A 19,790-nucleotide genomic window follows, 5' to 3' on the forward strand; every position below is an offset into this window, starting at 1 on the left:
CACATCCAGATTCCTTGCAGTCCGAGTCGGGGAAACAACCCAGGAGCCGATGTTGATGGTAAGATCTTGGATGGGAGAGCCAATCCCCAGAAGGAAAAGCTGTTTGGTCTTGTCAAGGTTGAGTTTCAAGTGGTGTGCGGCCATCCACTGAGGGATGTCCGCCAAACAAGCCACGATCCGTGACCTTGGTTTCAGATCTGGGAAAAGACAGAATCAGTTGAGTGTCATCTGCGTAGCTGTGGTAGTAGAAGCCATGAGAGTGAATGACAGAGCTGAGTAAGTTGGTGTACAGAGAAAAGAGGAGGGGACCCAGGACAGAGCCCTGAGGAACCCCAGTAGTGAGTTGACGAGGGTCCGACAGAGACCCTTTCCAAGTTACCCTGTAGGTGCAGTCCTGTAGGTAGGATTTGAGCAGGGAGAGAGCATAGCCTGAGAATCCCATTTATTGGAGGGTGTAGAGGAGGATCTGGTGGTTCACTGTTTTGAACGTAGTAGAAAGGTCCAGAAGGATGACACCAGAGGAGAGAGAGGCTGATCTAGCAGTGTGAAGTTCCTCAGCGATAAGGTCAGTCTCAGTTGAGTGGCCTACTTTGAAACCACATTGGTGTGGACCAAGAAGGTTGTTCTGGTGAAGGTAAGACAAGAGTTGAGTAAAGACTGCACGTTCAAGTGTTTTGGAAATAAATGGGAGAGAATGAAGAGAGAAGAGTTTGAAAGGCCAGGAGGTTGCGAACCTGCTGCAAGGTGAGAGGACAGAGGGTGTCCAGAGAGGAGGACAGAGTAGAGAGGAGAGTGTCTGTGGCACAGTTGTCAAGCATGAGTGAGAAGGAGTCAGGTGAAGGAAGGGCCGAGAGGACAGCTGAGGCAAGAGAGAGAGCGAAGGTTATGGTGGACAGGTACAGTATTTGGGGAGATAGGATAGTTAGATCGGGAGAGGGGAGATGTGAAGCGGGGTTACGGAGAGGTAAGAGGTAGAACAGTTTCTAGTGAGTATGAGGTCACGGTTATTGCCAGCTTTGTGAATAGGTGGGGGCAGGGAGAGAGCGCAATAATATAGGAGAGATAATAGATCTGTTGAAAGATTTCAGTCAGGTTTTAGGGCATACCAAAGCACACAGTCTGCCTTGGTTAAAATGTGCAATGACCAGCTCGGGTGATTGTGCCATCCTGATTCTACTTGACCTGAGCACGGAGTTTGATACAGTGGATTACGGCATTTTAATAGACATTCTCCACTACAGGGTTGGTGTTGATGGCACTGCCTTGAGCTGGTTCACGGCCTACCTCAAAAATAGAAGCTTCTCCATCAACATGGGCAACTTTTCTTCTGTGTCCCACAAGGTTCTATTCTTGGTCCTATTTTTTTCTCCATGTTTTCCTCAGCAATCATGGAAAAATACAATATGACCTTTCACTATTATGCTGATGACACTCCTTGTGAAACCAAAAGACCGGTCCAATCGTATGAGTCTCAAGTTGTCCTTTTTGCCCCCTTTGAATCCATCAAATTGATTAACAACAGTCTTGACAACCTGTCCACCATTGTCAAACCCCATGTCAAAAAACCTTTTGTGATATTTGAGCCCGCCTTTAAGTTTGACAATCAGGTCAATGCAGTAGTTAAAGCTATTTTTTTTCAGCTTGGCACGATTGCCAAATTTAAGCTATTTTTCTCAGCCAATGATCTTGAGCAAGTCATCCACACCTAGACTACTGCAACTCCCTGTAAACTGGGATCAGTCAGTCATCCCTGTCCCGCATGCAAGTGGTCCAGAACTCCGCAGCCAGGCTCCTGACAGTTACCCAGAAGAGGGACTATATTACCTCCATTGTGGCATCTCTCTACTGGCTGCCAGTGCGGTTCAGAATCGATTTTAAGCTTCTGCTGTTTGTGTATAATGCCGCAAATGGTCAGGGTCCCTCCTATATTGACCGTGCCTTTTCTATTGCAGGCCCTAGACTAGGGGTGCCCACACTTTTTTGGCTTGTGAGCTACTTTTAAAATGACCAGGTGACATCTGTATTAAAAAATCCTGGTGCTGTCTGAGTTCCGTGCAACGGGGGGTGGGGGGCGGGGGGTGCTGGTGCTTATTTCACTCCTCTCCTTTCCACCGCTCTGCCCGCTGGTCTTCCCCGGAAAGCAGGGGAATTCAATTCGTTACTACTGTACCCTCTTTGTCATCTGGCATATGTAGTAATGACTTTAACACAGTTCTTCTTGATAATTAAATAATTAAACTTTTTATTTTTGACTGATGCAGGCCTCTTGGGTTTGAAAACTCACGTATAAAAACCTGCTGATTGTCATTCATGTTAACGCGACCCATCTTTGTAACACGACTGAAATAGATTATCATGTCTGTGTGTTTTCCCTCCTTTCCTGACTGGTAATGTGTTCCTCCTGTGTCCATTTACTCTGCCCTTGTGTTTTTGCCTTTTTCCCCCAGCTGTGTCTTGTTCCCTCGTTTGGTGTCTGTGTATATATCCCTGTCTGCCCTAGTCTGCCTTGTTGGATCGTTGTTTCATGTTAGGTGTCGGTTCCCTGCCCTGCCCTGCCTAGCCCTGCCCTGCTCTGCTCTGCTCTGCTCTGCTCTGCTCTGCTCTGCTCTGCCCACCCTGTGTCTACCCTGTGTCTACCCTGTGTCTATCCCGTGTCTACCTGGTTTGTCTGTTCACTATTATTTTGTTACTTTGTACAAATGTTTCAGCTTTGTTTTATTAAAGCTGTGTTCGTTGTAAATCTTTTGCATTTGGGTCCTCTCCTGTACCATACCGTGACAGAACGATCCGACCATAATATGGACCCAGAAGTTTTGGGTAGTGAACTGTATGACCTCGCATATACCCTCCTATGTCTCCATGAGGAGTGGAAGAGAACCCCAGGGGAGTCGCTTAAAGAGGTGTCTTTATGGACGGCTAAAGCGAAAATGTCTGAAAAGCCTGAGCTAAGGAGTGAGTTTCGAAAGTTCCTTGAAGAATTTCTGAGCCTTCCGCTTAGCCCACCTTGTCCGCAGCCAACCTCCGGACCGCGAGAACTCTCGTTTGCTGAGCTCATGCTGCGACGACCCCCCAGTCCTGCTGCCGGTCCTTTCCAGACTCTCACTCCTATTGCCGAACATTTGCAGACCTCCATTCCTGTTGCCGTTCCTCCGCAGACCCTCGTTCCTTCTCCCGGACCTCCGCAAACCCCCATACCTGCTGCCAGACCTTCGCAGACCCCCGTTCCTGCTGCCGAACATTTGCAGACCTCCATTCCTGTTGCCGTTCCTCCGCAGACCCTAGTTCCTTCTCACGGACCTCCGCAGACCCCCATACCTGCTGCCGGACCTCCGCAGACCTCCATACCTGCTGCCGGATTTCTGCAGACCTTTGTTCCTGCTGCCGGACCTTCGCAGACCCCCGTTCCTGCTGCCGAACATTCGCAGACCCCCAATTCCGCCGCCAGACCTCCGCAGACATCCGCCCCAGCGTCTGCCGGACCGCTGCAGACCCCAGCTGTTCCCCAGCTGCCTCTCGAGACCCCCGTCCCTGTGCTCCCCTCGACTCTCGTGACCCCAGTCCCTCTGCCCCCCTCGCTTCTCGGACCCCAGTTCCCAGGTTCCCCAGGTTTCCCTGGACTCCAGAGACCCCTGTGACTCCGGGCCAGCCTCCAGAGCAGCTTTGCCGGCCTCCAGGCCATTTTCTCCGCCGTCCTCCAGAGCGACCTCGACTGCCTCCAGAGTGGCTCCGACCACCCCGTCCGCCTCCAGGGCAGTCCTGCCCGCTTCGCCGGCCTCCAGCCCAGTCTTGCTGGGCCCCCCCGACTTCCTGCACGGACTTCCCCTTCCAGTTTTGTTTTCTGGCCTCGTTTGCCCCTGCTCTGCTTGTTCGTGTCCTGCTCGTGTCTACCCTGTGTCTACCCGGTTTGTCTGTTCACTATTATTTTGTTACTTTGTATGAATGTTTCAGCTTTGTTTTATTAAAGCTCGCTTTTTGTTGTAAATCTTCTGCATTTGGATCCTTTCCTGTACCATATCGTGACAGTACAAACATATCTGTTCATGAAAATTTACAGCAAATCATTCAGGTATGATAAAAACCTTTATTGTATTTTTACTATTTTACAGACAAAGAGCTCACAAAGCCAAAGTGTTTGGACTTTTTGAGGCAAACCAACTGGAGAAAAACTGAGTGAGATGAATAACGTTGCTCATCTGAACTCGTATGCTCTTTCAAAACTCGTAAAGTAATATCAAAACAGATCAGCAATAAAACAACTAACTCACTAATTTGTTTTGTTAGTGTTTATTGTTTATAGGATACACTCAATTGAATAATATCTAAAGAACAATATCCAGTAATATTACAGGGCAGTGGTTCGTTCTCTGAAACTTAAAGTTAAATTGTAAAAAAAGTAGGCCTACTCATTTTACACAAACATGATATTGTGTAATGCTACAACAGCTTAAATGATTCGTATTTTATTTACTGGTGCTCACTTTGCTTACTCAGTGAATATCTTTTATATACATGTATATGTTTTGTTTTTTTTACTCGTTAAACATCGTTTCTGCTTGAATGTTTTTGTTGGAGTGGCTTTCTGACAATACAATCTACATTTTGGGGGAAGAATTGAGGTATGCAACCAAGTACATCATAGCTTAAAAGCCTTAACCCAAGTTTAACGACCAACTATTTTGGGTCATGACTATAACTTTAATCCAAGAACAGTTCACCGTTGTAAAAGTACAGTATTTTCTTTGTATTTTCTACACCACACCTTTTGATCTGAGTAAAACTCACATCACCCGTGGAAAACCCAATCCACCCAAGCAGACAACACACAAAGGCTCGAGATGGATAACCGAACACTCAACTGTGAGGTTACACTGTTGAACACTAAGGTAGCCTTGAGAGCTAAAATCCTGTCCCACTCGTCTGGATAGGAGGCAGAACTTGAACTCTCTATTGCCTGAAAAGATGAAAAAGCATCACCATTCAAAAAAACAAAACACTGCCCCCAGGGAGAGAGCATACCATAATGCTTTCTTGGAAGCTGTTTCCAAACTTTTCAAGGCTACCCCTAACTCTACGTGTGAACTCTGGAGTCAAGGGGTTGGAGATGTCTTTTGCCTTTAACATCCTGCACATGTCCAGCACCTGTCTCCTGAGATACTGCGACTGTGGGTGTTGGTGATACTGACTGTGTTTTTTAAAGCCAGCTCCACCCTGTCACAGTGGATATCAGCCTGAGTGATCAACCACCACTTCAACACTCCCAAAAAGTGCCATACTCCATCCATCCATCGTCCACCGCTTATCCGGGATCGGGTCGCGGGGGCAGCAGCTCCAGTAAGGAACCCCAATCTTCCCTTCTCCGGGCCACATCCTCCAGCTCCGACTGGGGGATCCTGAGGCGTTCCCAGGCCAGTGAGGAGATATAATCTCTCCACCGAGTCCTGGGTCTTCCCCGGGGTCTCCTCCCAGCTGGACGTGCCTGGAACACCTCCCTAGGGAGGCGCCCAGGTGGCATCCTTACTAGATGCCCGAACCACCTCAACTGGCTCCTTTCAACGTAAAGGAGCAGCGGCTCTACTCCGAGTCTCTCACGGATGGCTGAGCTTCTCACCCTATCTCTAAGGGAGACGCCAGCCACCCGTCTGAGAAAACCCATTTCGGCCGCTTGTACCCGTGATCTCGTTCTTTCGGTCATCTCTCGCTCCATTGTCCCCTTACTTGCGAACAAGACCCCGAGGTACTTGAACTCCTTCACTTGGGGTAATGGCTCATTCCCTACCCGGAGTAGGCAATCCACCGGTTTCCTGCTGAGAGCCATGGCCTCAGATTTGGAGGTGCTTATCCTCATCCCAACCGCTGCAAACTCGGCTGCGAACCGATCCAGTGACTGTTGAAGGTTACAGACCGATGATGCCATAAGGACCACATCATCTGCAAAGAGCAGCGATGAGATCCTCAGGTCACCGAACTGCAACCCCTCTCCTCCACGACTACGCCTATATCCTATCCATGAAAATCACGAACAGGATTGGTGATAAAGCGCAGCCCTGTCGGAGGCCAACATTCACGGGAAACGAGTCCGACTTACTGCCGAGTATCCGGACACAACTCTCGCTTTGGGCGTACAGGGATTGGATGGCCCTCAAAAGTGACCCCCTCACTCCATACTCCCGCAGCACCTCCCACAGTATCACCCGGGGGACCCGGTCATACGCCTTCTCCAGATCCACAAAACACATGTAGACCGGATGGCCGTACTCCCAGGCCCCCTCCAGGATCCTTGCAAGAGTAAAGAGTTGGTCTGTTGTTCCACAACCAGGACGGAATCCGCATTGTTCCTCTTCAATCAGAGGTTCGACTACCGGCCGAACCCTCCTTTCCAGTACCTTGGAGTAGACTTTACCAGGGAGGGTGAGAAGTGTGATACCCCTGTAGTTGGCACACACTCTCTGGTCCCCCTTTTTAAATAGGGGAACCACCACCCCGGTCTGCCAACCCCTAGGCACTGTCCCAGACTTCCACGCAATGTTGACGAGGCGTGTCAACCAAGACAGCCCCTCAACACCCAAAGCCTTCAGCATTTCTGGACGGATCTCATCAACCCCTGCGGCTTTGCCACTGTGGAGTTGTTTGACTACCTCAGTGACTTCCATCAGGGAAATTGACGATGATCCCCCATCAGCTTCCAGCTCTGCCTCAACCATAGAGGGCGTGTTAGTCGGATTCAGGAGTTCCTCAAAGTGCTCCTTCCAGCGGCCGATAACCTTCTCAGTTGAAGTCAGCAGGGTCCCACCCTTGCTGTACACAGCTTGGATGGTTCCTCGCTTCCCCCTCCTGAGGTGCCAGATGGTTTTCCAGAAGCACCTTGGTGCCGACCGAAAGTCCTTCTCCATAGCTTCTCCGAACTTCTCCCACACCCACTGCTTTGCCTCTGACACGGCAGAAGCTGCCGCCCTTCTAGTCCTTCGATACCCTGCAACTGTTTCCGGAGTCCTCCCGGATAACATAACCCGGAAGGACTCCTTCTTCAGTCGGACGGCTTCCCTGACCACCGGGGTCCACCACGGTGTTCGAGGGTTACCGCCCCTTGAGGCACCTAAGACCTTGAGACCACAGCTCATCACCGCAGCTTCAGCAATAGAGGTTTTGAACATCGCCCACTCAGGTTCAATGCCCCCAACCTCCACAGGGATAGCTGAAAAGCTCTGCCGGAGGTGTGAGTTAAACATCCCCAGGACAGGGGCTTCCTCCAGACGTTCCCAGTTCACCCGCACGACCCGTTTGGGTTTACCAGGTCTGTCCAGAGTCTTCCCCCATCCCTTGATCCAACTCACCACCAGATGGTGATCAGTCGATAGCTCTGCCCCTCTCTTCACCCAAGTGTCCAAAACATGCGGCCTCAGATCAGATGATACGATTACGAAATCGATCATTGACCTTTGGCCTAGGGTGCTCTGGTACCACGTGCACTTATGAGCATCCTTATGTTCGAACATGGTGTTTGTTATGGCCATTCCATGACTTGCACAGAAGTCCAACAACAAACGACCGTTCGGGTTTAGATCAGGGAGGCCCTTCCTCCCAATCACGCCTCTCCAGGTGTCTCCATCGTTTCCCACGTGTGCGTTGAAGTCTCCCAGCAAGACTACGGAGTCCCCTACTGGAGCCCCCTGCAGGGCTCCATTCAGGGTCTCCAAAAAGGCCGAATACTCAGAACTGCAGTTTGGGGCATAGGCACAAACAACAGTCAGAGTTTCCCCCCCCATAACCCGAAGGCGTAGGGAGGCGACCCTCTCGTCCACCGGGATAAACACCAACGTAGCGGCGCTCAGCCGGGGGCTCGTGAGTATCCCCACCCCGGCCCGACGCCTCACACCTTGGGCAACTCCGGAGAAGAATAGAGTCCAACCCCTATCCAGGAGTACGGTTCCAGAGCCAAGACTGTGCGTGGAGGTAAGCCCCACCAGATCCAACTGGTAGCGATCCACCTCCCGCACTAGTTCCGGCTCCTTCCCCCACAGAGAGGTGACGTTCCACGTCCCCAGAGCCAGCCTCTGCTGCCCGGGTCTGGTCCGTCGAGGTCCCTGTGACAGCGCACCCGACCCCAGCGGTTTTTCCCATGAGTGGTGGGCCCACAGGATGGATGGATGGGAGGCAACACGTAGCTTCTTCGGGCTGTGCCCGACCGGGCTCCGTGGCAAACCCGGCCACCAGGCGCTCGCTGTCGGGCCCTCCCTCTGGGCCTGGCTCCAGACGGGGGCCCCGGGCTTCCTCCGGGCAGGGTCTCTCCTTTCCTTTCCCTTTCTTTCATGAAGTCGTTTTTGAACCATTCTTAGTCTGGCCCCTCACCTGAGACCAATTTGCCTTGGGAGACCCTACCAGGAGCACTAGGCTCAAGACAACACAGCTCTCAGGTTCATAGGGACACACAAACCTCTCCACCACGATAAGGTGATGGTTCCCAGAAAGTGCCATACTTTCCACTGTATTTCACCATACATGGTATCACGTGGCGGGGAAACGATTATTCTTCTAACTCCTGGGACAATCTCAGTTATCATCATCTTTATGATGTGATTGTAGAGGAAATCACTAAGTTCTTTTGTGAATGCCAAGAGAAATATCCTGTAATCTACGAAACATAGCCTCGTTTCTACCTTGTTGTTTCTCACCATCCTCTGTCACATGCAGAGAGTCAACATCAGCAGCGACGGACTGCAGTAAATTCATGCTTTCAGCTTCGTAGTCAGGGTAGAATTTTGTCTTCAGTTGTGCGAAGATGTGATGCATTGACAGTTTGGCAAACCATTTGACAAGAAAGTTGTTTATCTTGTGTTCCACATGTGTCACAATCTTGGTTTCTGTTTCCTGTTTTATTTTGAAATGCTCCCTTCCCCTTGTGTCATGTCTGATATTACTTCCTGCCCTTGTGTTTCCTGCCTTACTCCCCAGGTGTGTCTCGTTCCCTTAATTAGTTTCCTCCTGTGTATTTGCCTTTCTCTCCCAGCTGTGTCTCGTTCCCTCATTTAGTGTCTGTGTATATATCCCTGTCTGTCTCAGTGTTCTTTGTGGGATTGTCATTCATGTTACATGTTAGTTACCTGCACCATGTCTGCCCGTATATGCCTGTTTGTGGTCTGCGCAGTCTGCTCAGCCTGCTCAGCCTGTTCCTTGTCCTGCTCGTCCCCTGATTGGTTTTTTTATTTTGTATTTCTGTATGTTTATTAGCTTTTGTCAATAAAGCTCTCTTTTGGTTAAAATCATCATCTGCGTCCTGCAATTGGGTCCTCACCTTCACCGAACCGTGACACACTCCTTTCAAGGACAGTTTCTCTCTGGATTCACTCGTAGCATCTTTCTCTTTCAGACTCTTAACCTCTTCAACAATTAACTGGCCGATGTCCTCCGCAATAATTTCAATCTCCTGGGAGGTGTGAGATTGCAGCAGTTCATACTCAGAGTCCATCACATCATTCAGAAGAGGTACTGTGATTTCACTGACCTTTTCTAATTATTTCCTGGACAGCTTTATTTGTTGCAATCACAATGCTGTCCTCTGAACTTCTTGAGACCTTTTCTGATTCCACAGATTTGGCTGCTGACTGGCAGCGTTTATCACAGTTTGCGATGTCCTGACTTATTCTCGACCTCCGTGATCAAGGTATGCGGAAAGTGTTCGTTAAAAACGATGCCAAAACGTCTGGTAACTCATTTTTAACCAAATAGTCTTATGTAGTTACTGTGTTGTTCAACCTGAACATTTAGGTCAAGGCAAATGTAGTCAAACACATGTCCTCTTACTGCATTATTGTTGCTGAAATCCAATAATATCATATTGTACTATCTTTTGCTAATAGCATAAGCTAGCAAACTAGTTAAACCCAATCAAATAAAACCAAAAATACTGAATTAATGTTATACTGTGTAATTCCTGCACATGGTTGAGATGTTTTGAATACATTTATTTTTCACATTATAGTGTAATTGATGAATACATGAATTATAGTTAATTAATTCATTATAGTTAATAATTACTCGCCCAAAAGCTAGTGATGTGTCGTGGCAAAGTAGCTCAGAGGCTTTACCTGAGAACAGGTAGGATTACATTTAGAGGCCACTTTATTGGGCACACCTGTACAATCTAATGCAGTCCAGAACAACAGCCCTGCCTTAACATCTACCTTTATTCACCTTTGTTTCTGATATTCTAACCCCTTTGGCATGTAAGGGAAGTCGAATTTCAACTACATTGGAGTGGGACGTTAATCGTATTTGAAATGGGGGGTCGGATTTTCAATTCCCTGTTTAAACTCGAAACGACCGTGACATTTCAAAAATAACGTCGTATTCTGTATGTAAGGGAAGAATGAAGAGAGAGGTTGTTCCCTGGTGGATAGGAGTGTGGTACAGCAGTCAAAGAAAGCAATAAGGTTCTCAGGATTTTAAAAAGAACTCGTCATTTTCAGAGTTTAATTAAATATAAGCAAGCACAAGCAAAGGTTAGACAAACTATACGTGAAGTAAAAATGTAAAGCTGGCAGATTTTTTTGTAATACGATTGCGAGATCAACTCCTGTGGGAGATGTTTGGAACATGATTAGGAGCATGAGATGAGTAAGAAGGGATTGGCAACATTCAGTGTTGAAGATGGGAAACATCAAGGAACATCAGGAAACAGCCGTTTCTGATGAAGAGAAGGCAGAGTTGATGGCGAAAGTGCTCTTTCAAATCCATAGTTCAGATAACTTGACTGAAGAGGGAAAGAAAGGAAGGGAAATTACCAGAGCAGCTCATCCTGGAATAATAATAATTAAGAGAAGAGATGATATGAACAGTACAACAGATGCTCCATTTACTTTTGAAAGAAATCAAGAGAGTAATATCTTATTTGGGACTAACATCTGAAGGATGAAATCTGGTATGTACTGCCAAAGCATTTAGGACATTTAGCATCTAGGAGGTTGTTAGGTTTTTATAACAAAGTATAGAAAGTGGGAAAATTACCGAAGGGTTGGAAAGAGGCAGAGATTATTCCTATTAGGAAACCAGGCCAGGACCCATCCAGTCCAATGAACTACAGGCCAATATCTCTAACATCACACAGAGGAAAAATAATGGAAAGAATGATTTACATAAAAAGATTAAAGATTTTTTTATTTGATAGATTTATACAAGTCAGAATTGGGACAGCCTTATTAGAAATGTATTTGGTAGAAAAGGATACTCCTCAGGGCAGTATCATTAGCACAATTCTCTTTTCCATTATGATGGACGGTCACTGTTTGCTGATGATGGAACCTTGTGGAAAAGAGGAAAGAACAGCAATCATATTATGGGAAAAATACAAGAGGCAGTTAATGTGGTTGAAAAGTGATCATTTTCGTGGGGATTCAAGTTATCAATAGGAAAAACTAAAACAGTATTGTTCACCAGAAAAAGAGGGGTTGATGCATAGATAAAGATGTATGGACAACGGATAGAACGAGTGAAAGTTTTCAGATGCTTAGGTATGTGGTTGGATGCAGAGCTAACATGGAGTGAACATATTATAAGATAAACACCAACAAGTGTAAAAAGATATTGAATGTAATGAGATGTCTAACAAGATCAGATTGGGGAACTAGCAGGTGCTAGCTAGGTGGTGATGGCCTAGTGGTCTAGTGGTGACTTCCAAACTGAACACAAAGTGATTGTGAGTTCAAAACCAGGGCTGCCAGCATTGTACCCCTGAGCATGGTACTTGACCCTGAGTTGCTCCAAGGGGACTGTCCCTCTAGTTAGTTCACTGTAAGTAGCTCTGGATAAGAGCGTCTGCTAAATAATAATAATATTAATACATTTTATTTGTAAAGTGCCTTTCCAAGCTAAAAGCAATCTCAAGGCGCTACAATGCAGGACAACAACAACAACAAGAACAGACATAAGATTTTACTGAAAGGCTTTTTTGAAAAGAAAGGTTTTTAGGCTCTTCTTGAAGGAGTCGGTGGCCTGTGGAGCCCTCAGGTGTTCTGGGAGGGAATTCCACAGGTGAGGAGTGGCTGAGCAGAAGGCCTGATCGCCCATGGTGCGGAGCTTGGTCCTGGGGGGTGGAGTAAGGTTTTTTTAGTGGAGCAGAGGTTGCGTGTGGAGGTTTGTTGAGGGAGGAGTTCCTTGAGGTACGGAGGAGCATTTCCATGTATGCACTGATGGGTGAGTAGGGAAATTTTGTATTTGATCTTGAATGCGACAGGAAGCCAGTGGAGGGAGTGGAGAAAGTGTGATGTGATTATATTTTCGCACCCTCATCAGGATCCTAGTGGCGCTGTTCTGGATATATTGAAGCTTTTGAAGGCTCCCACTTGGAATCCCGATAAGGAGAGCGTTATAGTAGTCCAACCTTGAGGAGACAAAGGCGTGGACGAGTTGTTCAGCATCTGACAGGGAGAGTGTGAGGCGGAGTTTTGCAATGTTCCTGAGGTGGTAGAAGGAGGTCTTGCACAGATGTTTGATGTGGGTGTCAAAGGTCAGATGAGGGTCAAATCTTACACCCAGGTTGGTAACTGATGGTGATCGGAGGATGTCTTATCCAGAAAAAGTGATGTGGGTTATGGGGGAAGACTGGAACTGGTGTGGTTAAAATAGCCTCTGTTTTGAGCTATTTAGTTGAAGGACATTTTCTTTCATCCAAGCCTTTATCTCCTCAAGGCAGGTGTTTAATGATGTTGATGATGATGATGAAGATGTCGACAGTGGGGCTGCATGTGGCATTGTGTCGGTTTTTATATATAGCTGTGTGTCATCAGCGTAGCAATGGAATGGTATTCCATGCTGGCTAATGACACGGCCACGGGGCAGAAAGGGTGAACAGAGTGGGGCCAAGAACCGACCCTTGAGGGACACCACAGGTTACTGGGTGTATCTGGGAACGTGCACCTCCCAAGGATACATATTCTGTTCTTACAGCGAGGTAGGACTGGAACCAGCTCAGGGCGGAGTCAGAGAGTCCGATGGTGTAATGGAGGCACTGAAGGAGGATCTGATGGTCGACCGTGTCGAACGCTGCAGTCAGATCCAGGAGGATGAGTAGAGATGGGGAGCCAGCGTCAGCCGACATCAGCAGGTCGTTTGTGACCATGACCAGAGCTGTTTCAGTGCTGTGGGTGGAACGGAAACCGGAGTGGAATTTCTCAAAGAGGCAGTTGGCTTTGACTATGGTCCTGAAGCTGGGCTGCAACTACTTTTTCCAATACCTTTGATAAAAATGGCAGGTTGGAAATGGGCCTGTAGTTGGTGAGGATATCCGGGTCTAAGGTGGTCTGATGACGGCAGTTTTCAGAGAAGATGGGACATGACCAGTCTGGAGCTAGAGGTTGATGACTTGGGTGATCAGGGGGCTTGGAGCACAAATGTTGGATGTTACCAGGGCTGTGGGAAAAGGGTCCAGTGCGCAGGTGGAAGGTTTCATCCTGCGGATGATGTCCCCAACCTCTTGCTGAGAGATCTCCAAGAAGACGCGAAGAGGCGGGAAAATCCCAGGCTGTGGGTTGACAGTAGGGACAGACGCAAGGAGCTGGAGAGAAAAGAGCGGATGGTGTCGACTTTAGTTTTGAAGAAAGTAATAAAGCTATTGCACTGCTCTTCTGTGGTGTCGGTGTGTGAAAGAGTTTGTGGCCTCTCCAGTACACGCCCAGCTGCCTTCATGTTCCGTAGCTCTGAAGTGAACCAGGCTGAGCGTGAGAAGGTGACTGTCCGAGTTTTCATCGGAGTGTGGAGATCCAGGATATTGCTCAGTGTTCTATTGTAGAAATCCACTGATTCACTGACTGTTGTGAAATTTGCAGAGGGGATTTGCTGGAGGTCCAACATCATGATGTCTGTGTTGATGTTTTTAAGATTTCTGAAGTGAATTTGGCATTTGGGCTTGGTCTGGTGAGACAATTTCAACTCCATTGAGATGACCTTGTGATCAAATACTCCCAGATCTGACTCCCAACAGATTTTTAATGGGGACTGAGTCAGTGATGATCAGGTCGAGCTGGTGCCCCTTGGTGTGTGTGGGGAAGGGGGGTTTGCATTTAAATGCAAGACATTCAAATGAGGACAGGTCAGGCAGAGAGATGGGGGTAAATTTGAGGTCACTGTGGTGTATTAGGGCTAAGCCGCCACCGCGACCAGTACGGCGGGCTTTCTTCAGGTAATTATAGCCAGGAGGACAGGCTTCATTTAGGGCAAAATAGGCCTCACGCTGATGCCAGGTCTCAGTAAGACACATGAAGTCAATCCCCTTGTAATCATGTATGAGACAGGATTTACTTGTGAGAGATAGTGTGTTAAATAGTTATATTTTGAGGCTTGACGGAGAGGTTGACCTGTAATGTAATAATAATGTCATGTAGCAGATAGGTTATAAAACATCTTTATCCATCGCTGATTAGATCAGTGTTAGATTATGGGTGTGTTTCTTATGGTTCAGCTGCAAAAACGTAATTAAGAAAGTTGGAGGTGGTAAAAGCTCAAGGTTTGAGACTTTGTTGTGGTGCTTTCTAAACTACTCCAGTGTCTGTTCTACAGGTTGAGATGGGTGAAATGCCGTTACCTATTAGACGCAAACAGTTAATGATGCATTACTGGGCAAATCTTCAAAGGTCGACATCCAACTACAAAGATACTTCTCCCTTAAGGAAATTGTGGACACATTAGCCAAAATGCTCTGAAACATAGATAAATCATGGACATTCCACTCAGTAATTCTGAAGCCAAAGGAATAATCAAAAGAAGCATCATTAAGGAGTGGCAACACAGTTGGGATATAGGAAACACAGGACGACAACTTTATGCATTACAGCGAAGTGTTCACAGTGAGGACAGCTAGAAGGAGCACTAAAGAGAACAGCTTAACAAGGCTGAGAGTAGGACAATCCAGACTTAATGAAACACTGCACTTCATAAGGAAACCTCCCTCAGGATTATGTGAGCACTTTCAAGTAGAGGAATCAGTGGAGCATGTCATTTTTCACTGCCAAAAATACTGTTGAGAACGAGAGAGTAAAAAGAGAAATCAGGAAGCTTGGAGGGAAAGAACTGAGTCTTAAACACGTATTGGACATTGGGTTAGGGAGACTAGTGTGAAGTAAATAAACTCCTGATTGTATTGTGTCACACTTAATGATTATCACATGTACTCGTCCACCTCAATCAAAATGTATTATTGCACAACATGTATTTCTGCACAAATGTATAATGAGCACTATATTAGTTAGGAATGTGAAGCACTGTAGGTTCTCTTCAAAGAGTTTCAGGTCTACCTCCATCTCGTCACAACAAGACTGCCCATCAAGGGGCATAACCGCGCCAACATGGACCAATGAGAGACGACGACACCCTTCTGTAGAGAATATAGCAAAATGTTTATGATGTTTTTGTACCACTTTCACTTTTACCAACAGACAGCTAACTGGCTCTTTATTGATTCGGACTGTGGACTTGGTGTGTGAAAGTGTCCTCGGCTGAGGGTATTTTTGAAATGCTGTCACCATCACTTTAAATAAATAAGTATCTTGATCATCTAGAAGTTTACTGGATTCTTTTGAAAGGCAATCACAGCGCCCTTTGGGCTTCAAAACCCAACACTAGTCCAATATTTGAAAGAAACTGAGTTTATCAATAGAATTTAATTTACAGTGAAGTGTATTTTTCTTCTTTCTTTTTTTAAGGGATAGCTGATTCCAGTCCACCCTCCAACACAGTAGGTGGCGGTCATTCATCTTAACGCTGGCTGCCACCCGCCGTAAAACCAACGAAGAAGACAAAAAAGAAGCCATGCAGCGGAAGTAAACAGTACAGGCACTATTAGCGTTAGCTCAGCTCTCTGGATGTATGAAACTAGCAGGGAGACGAGGTTGTAGTCGTTGCGTGGATGAATATTTGACTTCTAGTTAAGCAACAATGTCTTCAGTTGAGTGTTTGAGAGAGTTTGTCAACGAGCGACTAAATGCTGTTGCTGAAGAAATATTCGGAGTTTTCCAAGAAGCTGTCGTCGAGTACGAGGCAGAGATCGATCGTCAGCGCAGACTGCTGGATGTCGTTTGGAAACCCGAAATAAAGTTACACAGGATAGGTGAGTAAAACGTAATAACACAAAACGGTGGAATTGTATGTATATTTAACCCCTTGTGTTTTAATAGGTTACGTTACTGGTACTAATTTGCTCGCATGTCTGCAGTAGTATCCTATTCCTTTTGTTCTCTGTCCCTCCAGAGCTCCCACAGCAACATGTCTGTAAGGAGGAGGAGGTCCTCTCTGACCAGCAGCTCTGTATTCAGGAGAGGAACTCCAGTCTGGACCAAGAGGACCCAGAGCCTCCACAGATTAAAGAGGAGCAGGAGGAACTCTGCACCAGTCAGGAGGGAGAGCAGCTTGTACTGAAGCAGGAGACTGATACCTTTATGTTGACTCCTACTGATGAGGAAAGTGACCACCAGCTCCTCTCTCACAACTCTCATGTAGCTGAGAGCCAAGATCAGAAAGGAGGCAAGCATGGAGACTCAGGCTCAACTAGAACTGCAGAGCCAAATCAACAGAGTCTACATCGCGAAAGCACAAGTCACAGTAACAATGTAGACAACCCTCACCTGTCAGAGATGCACTGTGATACTCACACAGGTAAACAGCCTTTCAAATGTGACACATGTGGAAAATACTTTCAGTATAAATCAAAACTAGAGAGACATCTGACAATCCACACAGGAGCGAAGCGCTTTGCATGCAAAACATGTGGGAGAGCTTTCAGACATAATGATCACTTGAAAGAGCACATGATAACCCACACAGGTGAGAAGCCATATTCTTGCAAAACATGTGGGAAAAGATTTACTCAGAAATCAACATTGAATTCTCATATAAGAATCCACACAAGGGAGAAGCTGTTTGCATGCAAAACATGTGGGAGAGCTTTCTCATATAATTGTGACTTGACAGTACACATGAGAATCCACACAGGGGAGAAGCTGTTTGCATGCAAAACATGTGGGAAAGCTTTTACAATTCGTAGTAACTTGACACGCCACATCAGATGCCACACAGGAGAGAAGCCATATTCCTGCAACACGTGTGGGAAAATATTTACTCAGAAATCATCATTGAACTCTCATATAAGAATCCACACACAGGAGAAGCCGTTTGCATGCAAAACATGTGGGAGAGCTTTCAGAGATAGTAAGCACTTGACATGCCACATGAGAACCCACACAGGTGAGAAGCCGTTTGCATGCAAAACATGTGGGAGAGCTTTCAGAGATAGTAAGCACTTGACATGCCACATGAGAACCCACACAGGTGAGAAGCCGTTTGCATGCAAAACATGTGGGAGAGCTTTCAGAGATAGTACTCACTTGACACGCCACATGAGAACCCACACAGGTGAGAAGCCATATTCTTGTAAAACATGCAATAAGAAATTCCAGCGTAATGATAAATTGAAAGTCCACATGAGAACACACATGGGGGAAAAGCTGCATCACTGCAGCACAGAGGGTCCAGAGATTAAAGAGTAACAGGAGGAACTAAAAGGAGTGTGACACTTGACTTCAGGGTTACACTCTGTAATAAGTGTTGGATCATACACTATTTCTACACACTACCTCAGCAATGAGGTCACTGAGGTTATTTCTTCGTTAGAGGAAGATTGTCAGTCTGTTTTGGGTTATTGGATTGCAATGGGATAGTGCTTGATGACCTGAACGTACAGGTGTAAATGCAGCTGTGATAGAGGACATGGCTGGTGGGATGCTGGGCTTCAGAAGCTCGTGTGTAATGCATACTGGTACATGCAGGCAGTCCCTGCACGGCTCCGCGAGCAGGAGAACTCAGCTTTAGGATTCAGGGGGATCTATTGGCAGAAATGGAATATAGTATTCATAACTGTTTTCTTTCGTCTATAATCACCTGAAACTAAGAATCGTTGTGTTTTCATTAAATTAGAATGAGCCCTTCATATCTACATGAGGAGTGTGTCCTCTTCCACTGAGACCACCATGTTGTCTCTTTAGTATCTGATGGGAAAATTCAGAAACTAAGTGATTAACACAGCAAAAGACAGGAGGTGAAACTGAGTGCTAAACACAGCAGGGGACAGGAGACAAACTGCTGATGAACTGTAGATTAATCAAAGCAGTTGATTGATCAGCACATCTGTTATTTACTATAAACAAGTAATAAACCAAGGACAACCTGATCTGAATAGGTTCGTACCTTTGATCTCTGCAAATCGGAATCAGTAAACCCCCATCTGGGGTGAAAAAAGGAAAACTGACCTGGAAGCTCTTCATGACTTCCTGTTCTTTGAATGAAGTATAAATATGGAGGCGGTGACAGTTGCTTCTCTGAGCAAACACATGTTGTAACTGACGATGATGAACAAACTGTTAACCAAGATGAATGTTACTGCATTGTATGCAACTTTTTTTAATTGAACAATGATGACACTGAGCATGGATGATTGTAGCAACACTGTTAATATAATTTGTTATGCTGCTGCACATTGTTTGAAGACTGACTGTGACAGAACATATTGCTTGAAAGGCCAGAAGATATAGAAGCTTAAGGAGAACGTATTCATATCACACATGTTTGTTACCAAGGTAGAATGGTGCATCACATTTTACGGTTTGTAAATAATGAATGTGTGTATACATTGTCTTGAAGAGATGCTGTCAAGTAATTTCTTTCTAAATGGTGCAAACATATTGTGATAAAACAAAATGTAATCCGATCAAATATTAACGTTCATTAATATTTTCTTATTTGTTTTTTCATTTTAAATTTTGTAAATGCATTTGTATGAACATGGAGATAATGGTATGCGTTGTATTTCATGCCAAGTAATTACAATAAATGAATTTACTTCCCTTAAAGATCTCCTTTATATCTCTCGCCTAATTTCTATTTCAGTTCTCTTGTATTTCACTTATTTTATACATAGAAATACACAATCAAAGAAGTTACAACTACACGGGCCATGTAAGTACTGGCTGCATATTTATGTACAGAGAAATGAGCTAAAATGGTAATTCAGCTTCACCAGCAACAGCATGCTGATGGACCAGCATCATTAATGGAAACTAGCTGGTAGACAAGCACCACTGGTTGAGAGGCTTTTTAGCCCTCTCAGAGCGTACATTGATTTAATACTTTTTATTAGAGGATGGGACGAGGGATGGGGATGAACTTTGACTTTTTTATTTGGATGCAAACAGCCTTTGAAATAAACAATAAAAAAGAAGACATCCAAAATTACATCTGCAGTAGAAAAAGTGGAAGAATGAGAATTCAAACCATCAATTTAAAAATCAGATTCCATTCTAAGGCACTCCTGTGAGACCAGGTATGCCTTTCTCCGAATGATTATCCCAGACCTCAGCGATGCGGGCGGTTTTAGTATCTGGAATCTCCGCCCTCAGTGGTGCAAACTGTTGTCGGATTATACTGAAAGGTCGTGGTCTGCTCGTGTTCTGATTGTGTGTGTTCTACTCGTGTTCAGCGCTACCCCGGATTGGTTTGTGTTTTGGTTACTTTGTATTTGTATTCTAGATTCGGCTTTGTTTTAATAAAGCTTGCTTTTTGTTAAGTCCTCGTCATGCATTCTGCTTTTGGGTCCTCACCTTTATCACACCGTGACACGTATGGCGGAAACGAATGCTAGCGTATACGAAATACACGGCATTACGCTGGTGTGAGTCGATATAAATTAGGGGTATGTTGGACATAAGTAGTATTCGTTAAGAACACGCTGTGTTACGCTGGGGTATGGTGTTGAA

General features: G+C 45.9%; 1 protein-coding gene across 2 annotated transcripts; it reads left to right on the forward strand.

The window, feature by feature from the left end:
• The first annotated feature begins 2,645 nt into the window (after positions 1-2,645).
• Positions 2,646-18,696, forward strand: LOC115006334 (gastrula zinc finger protein XlCGF8.2DB-like). 2 transcript variants are annotated; one of them, XM_029428534.1, is made up of 4 exons: positions 2,646-2,662; positions 9,365-9,480; positions 15,690-16,093; positions 16,234-18,696. In XM_029428534.1, exons 3-4 carry the CDS (start codon positions 15,922-15,924, stop codon positions 17,526-17,528), a joined length of 1,467 nt encoding a protein of 488 aa, XP_029284394.1. In that variant the 5' UTR covers positions 2,646-2,662; positions 9,365-9,480; positions 15,690-15,921; the 3' UTR covers positions 17,529-18,696. The 2 variants fall into 2 exon arrangements, with proteins under 2 accessions (XP_029284394.1, XP_029284386.1); XM_029428526.1 differs by lacking the exons at positions 2,646-2,662; positions 9,365-9,480; positions 15,690-16,093 and having other exon boundaries at positions 16,408-17,548; positions 17,729-18,696.
• Positions 18,697-19,790: the final 1,094 nt, after the last annotated feature.

Source organism: Cottoperca gobio, chromosome 1 (assembly GCF_900634415.1).
Source record: "Cottoperca gobio chromosome 1, fCotGob3.1, whole genome shotgun sequence".
NCBI classification, from domain to species: domain Eukaryota; kingdom Metazoa; phylum Chordata; class Actinopteri; order Perciformes; family Bovichtidae; genus Cottoperca; species Cottoperca gobio.

What these genes read in the sequence shown, in the direction of transcription:
- LOC115006334 (XM_029428534.1), top strand. Translation starts at nt 15,922, where the DNA reads ATGTCTTCAGTTGAGTGTTTGAGAGAGTTTGTCAACGAGCGACTAAAT. An exon ending in AATAAAGTTACACAGGATAG is followed by an intron (nt 16,094 to 16,233) that starts GTGAGTAAAACG and finishes CTGTCCCTCCAG; the next exon opens with AGCTCCCACAGCAACATGTC.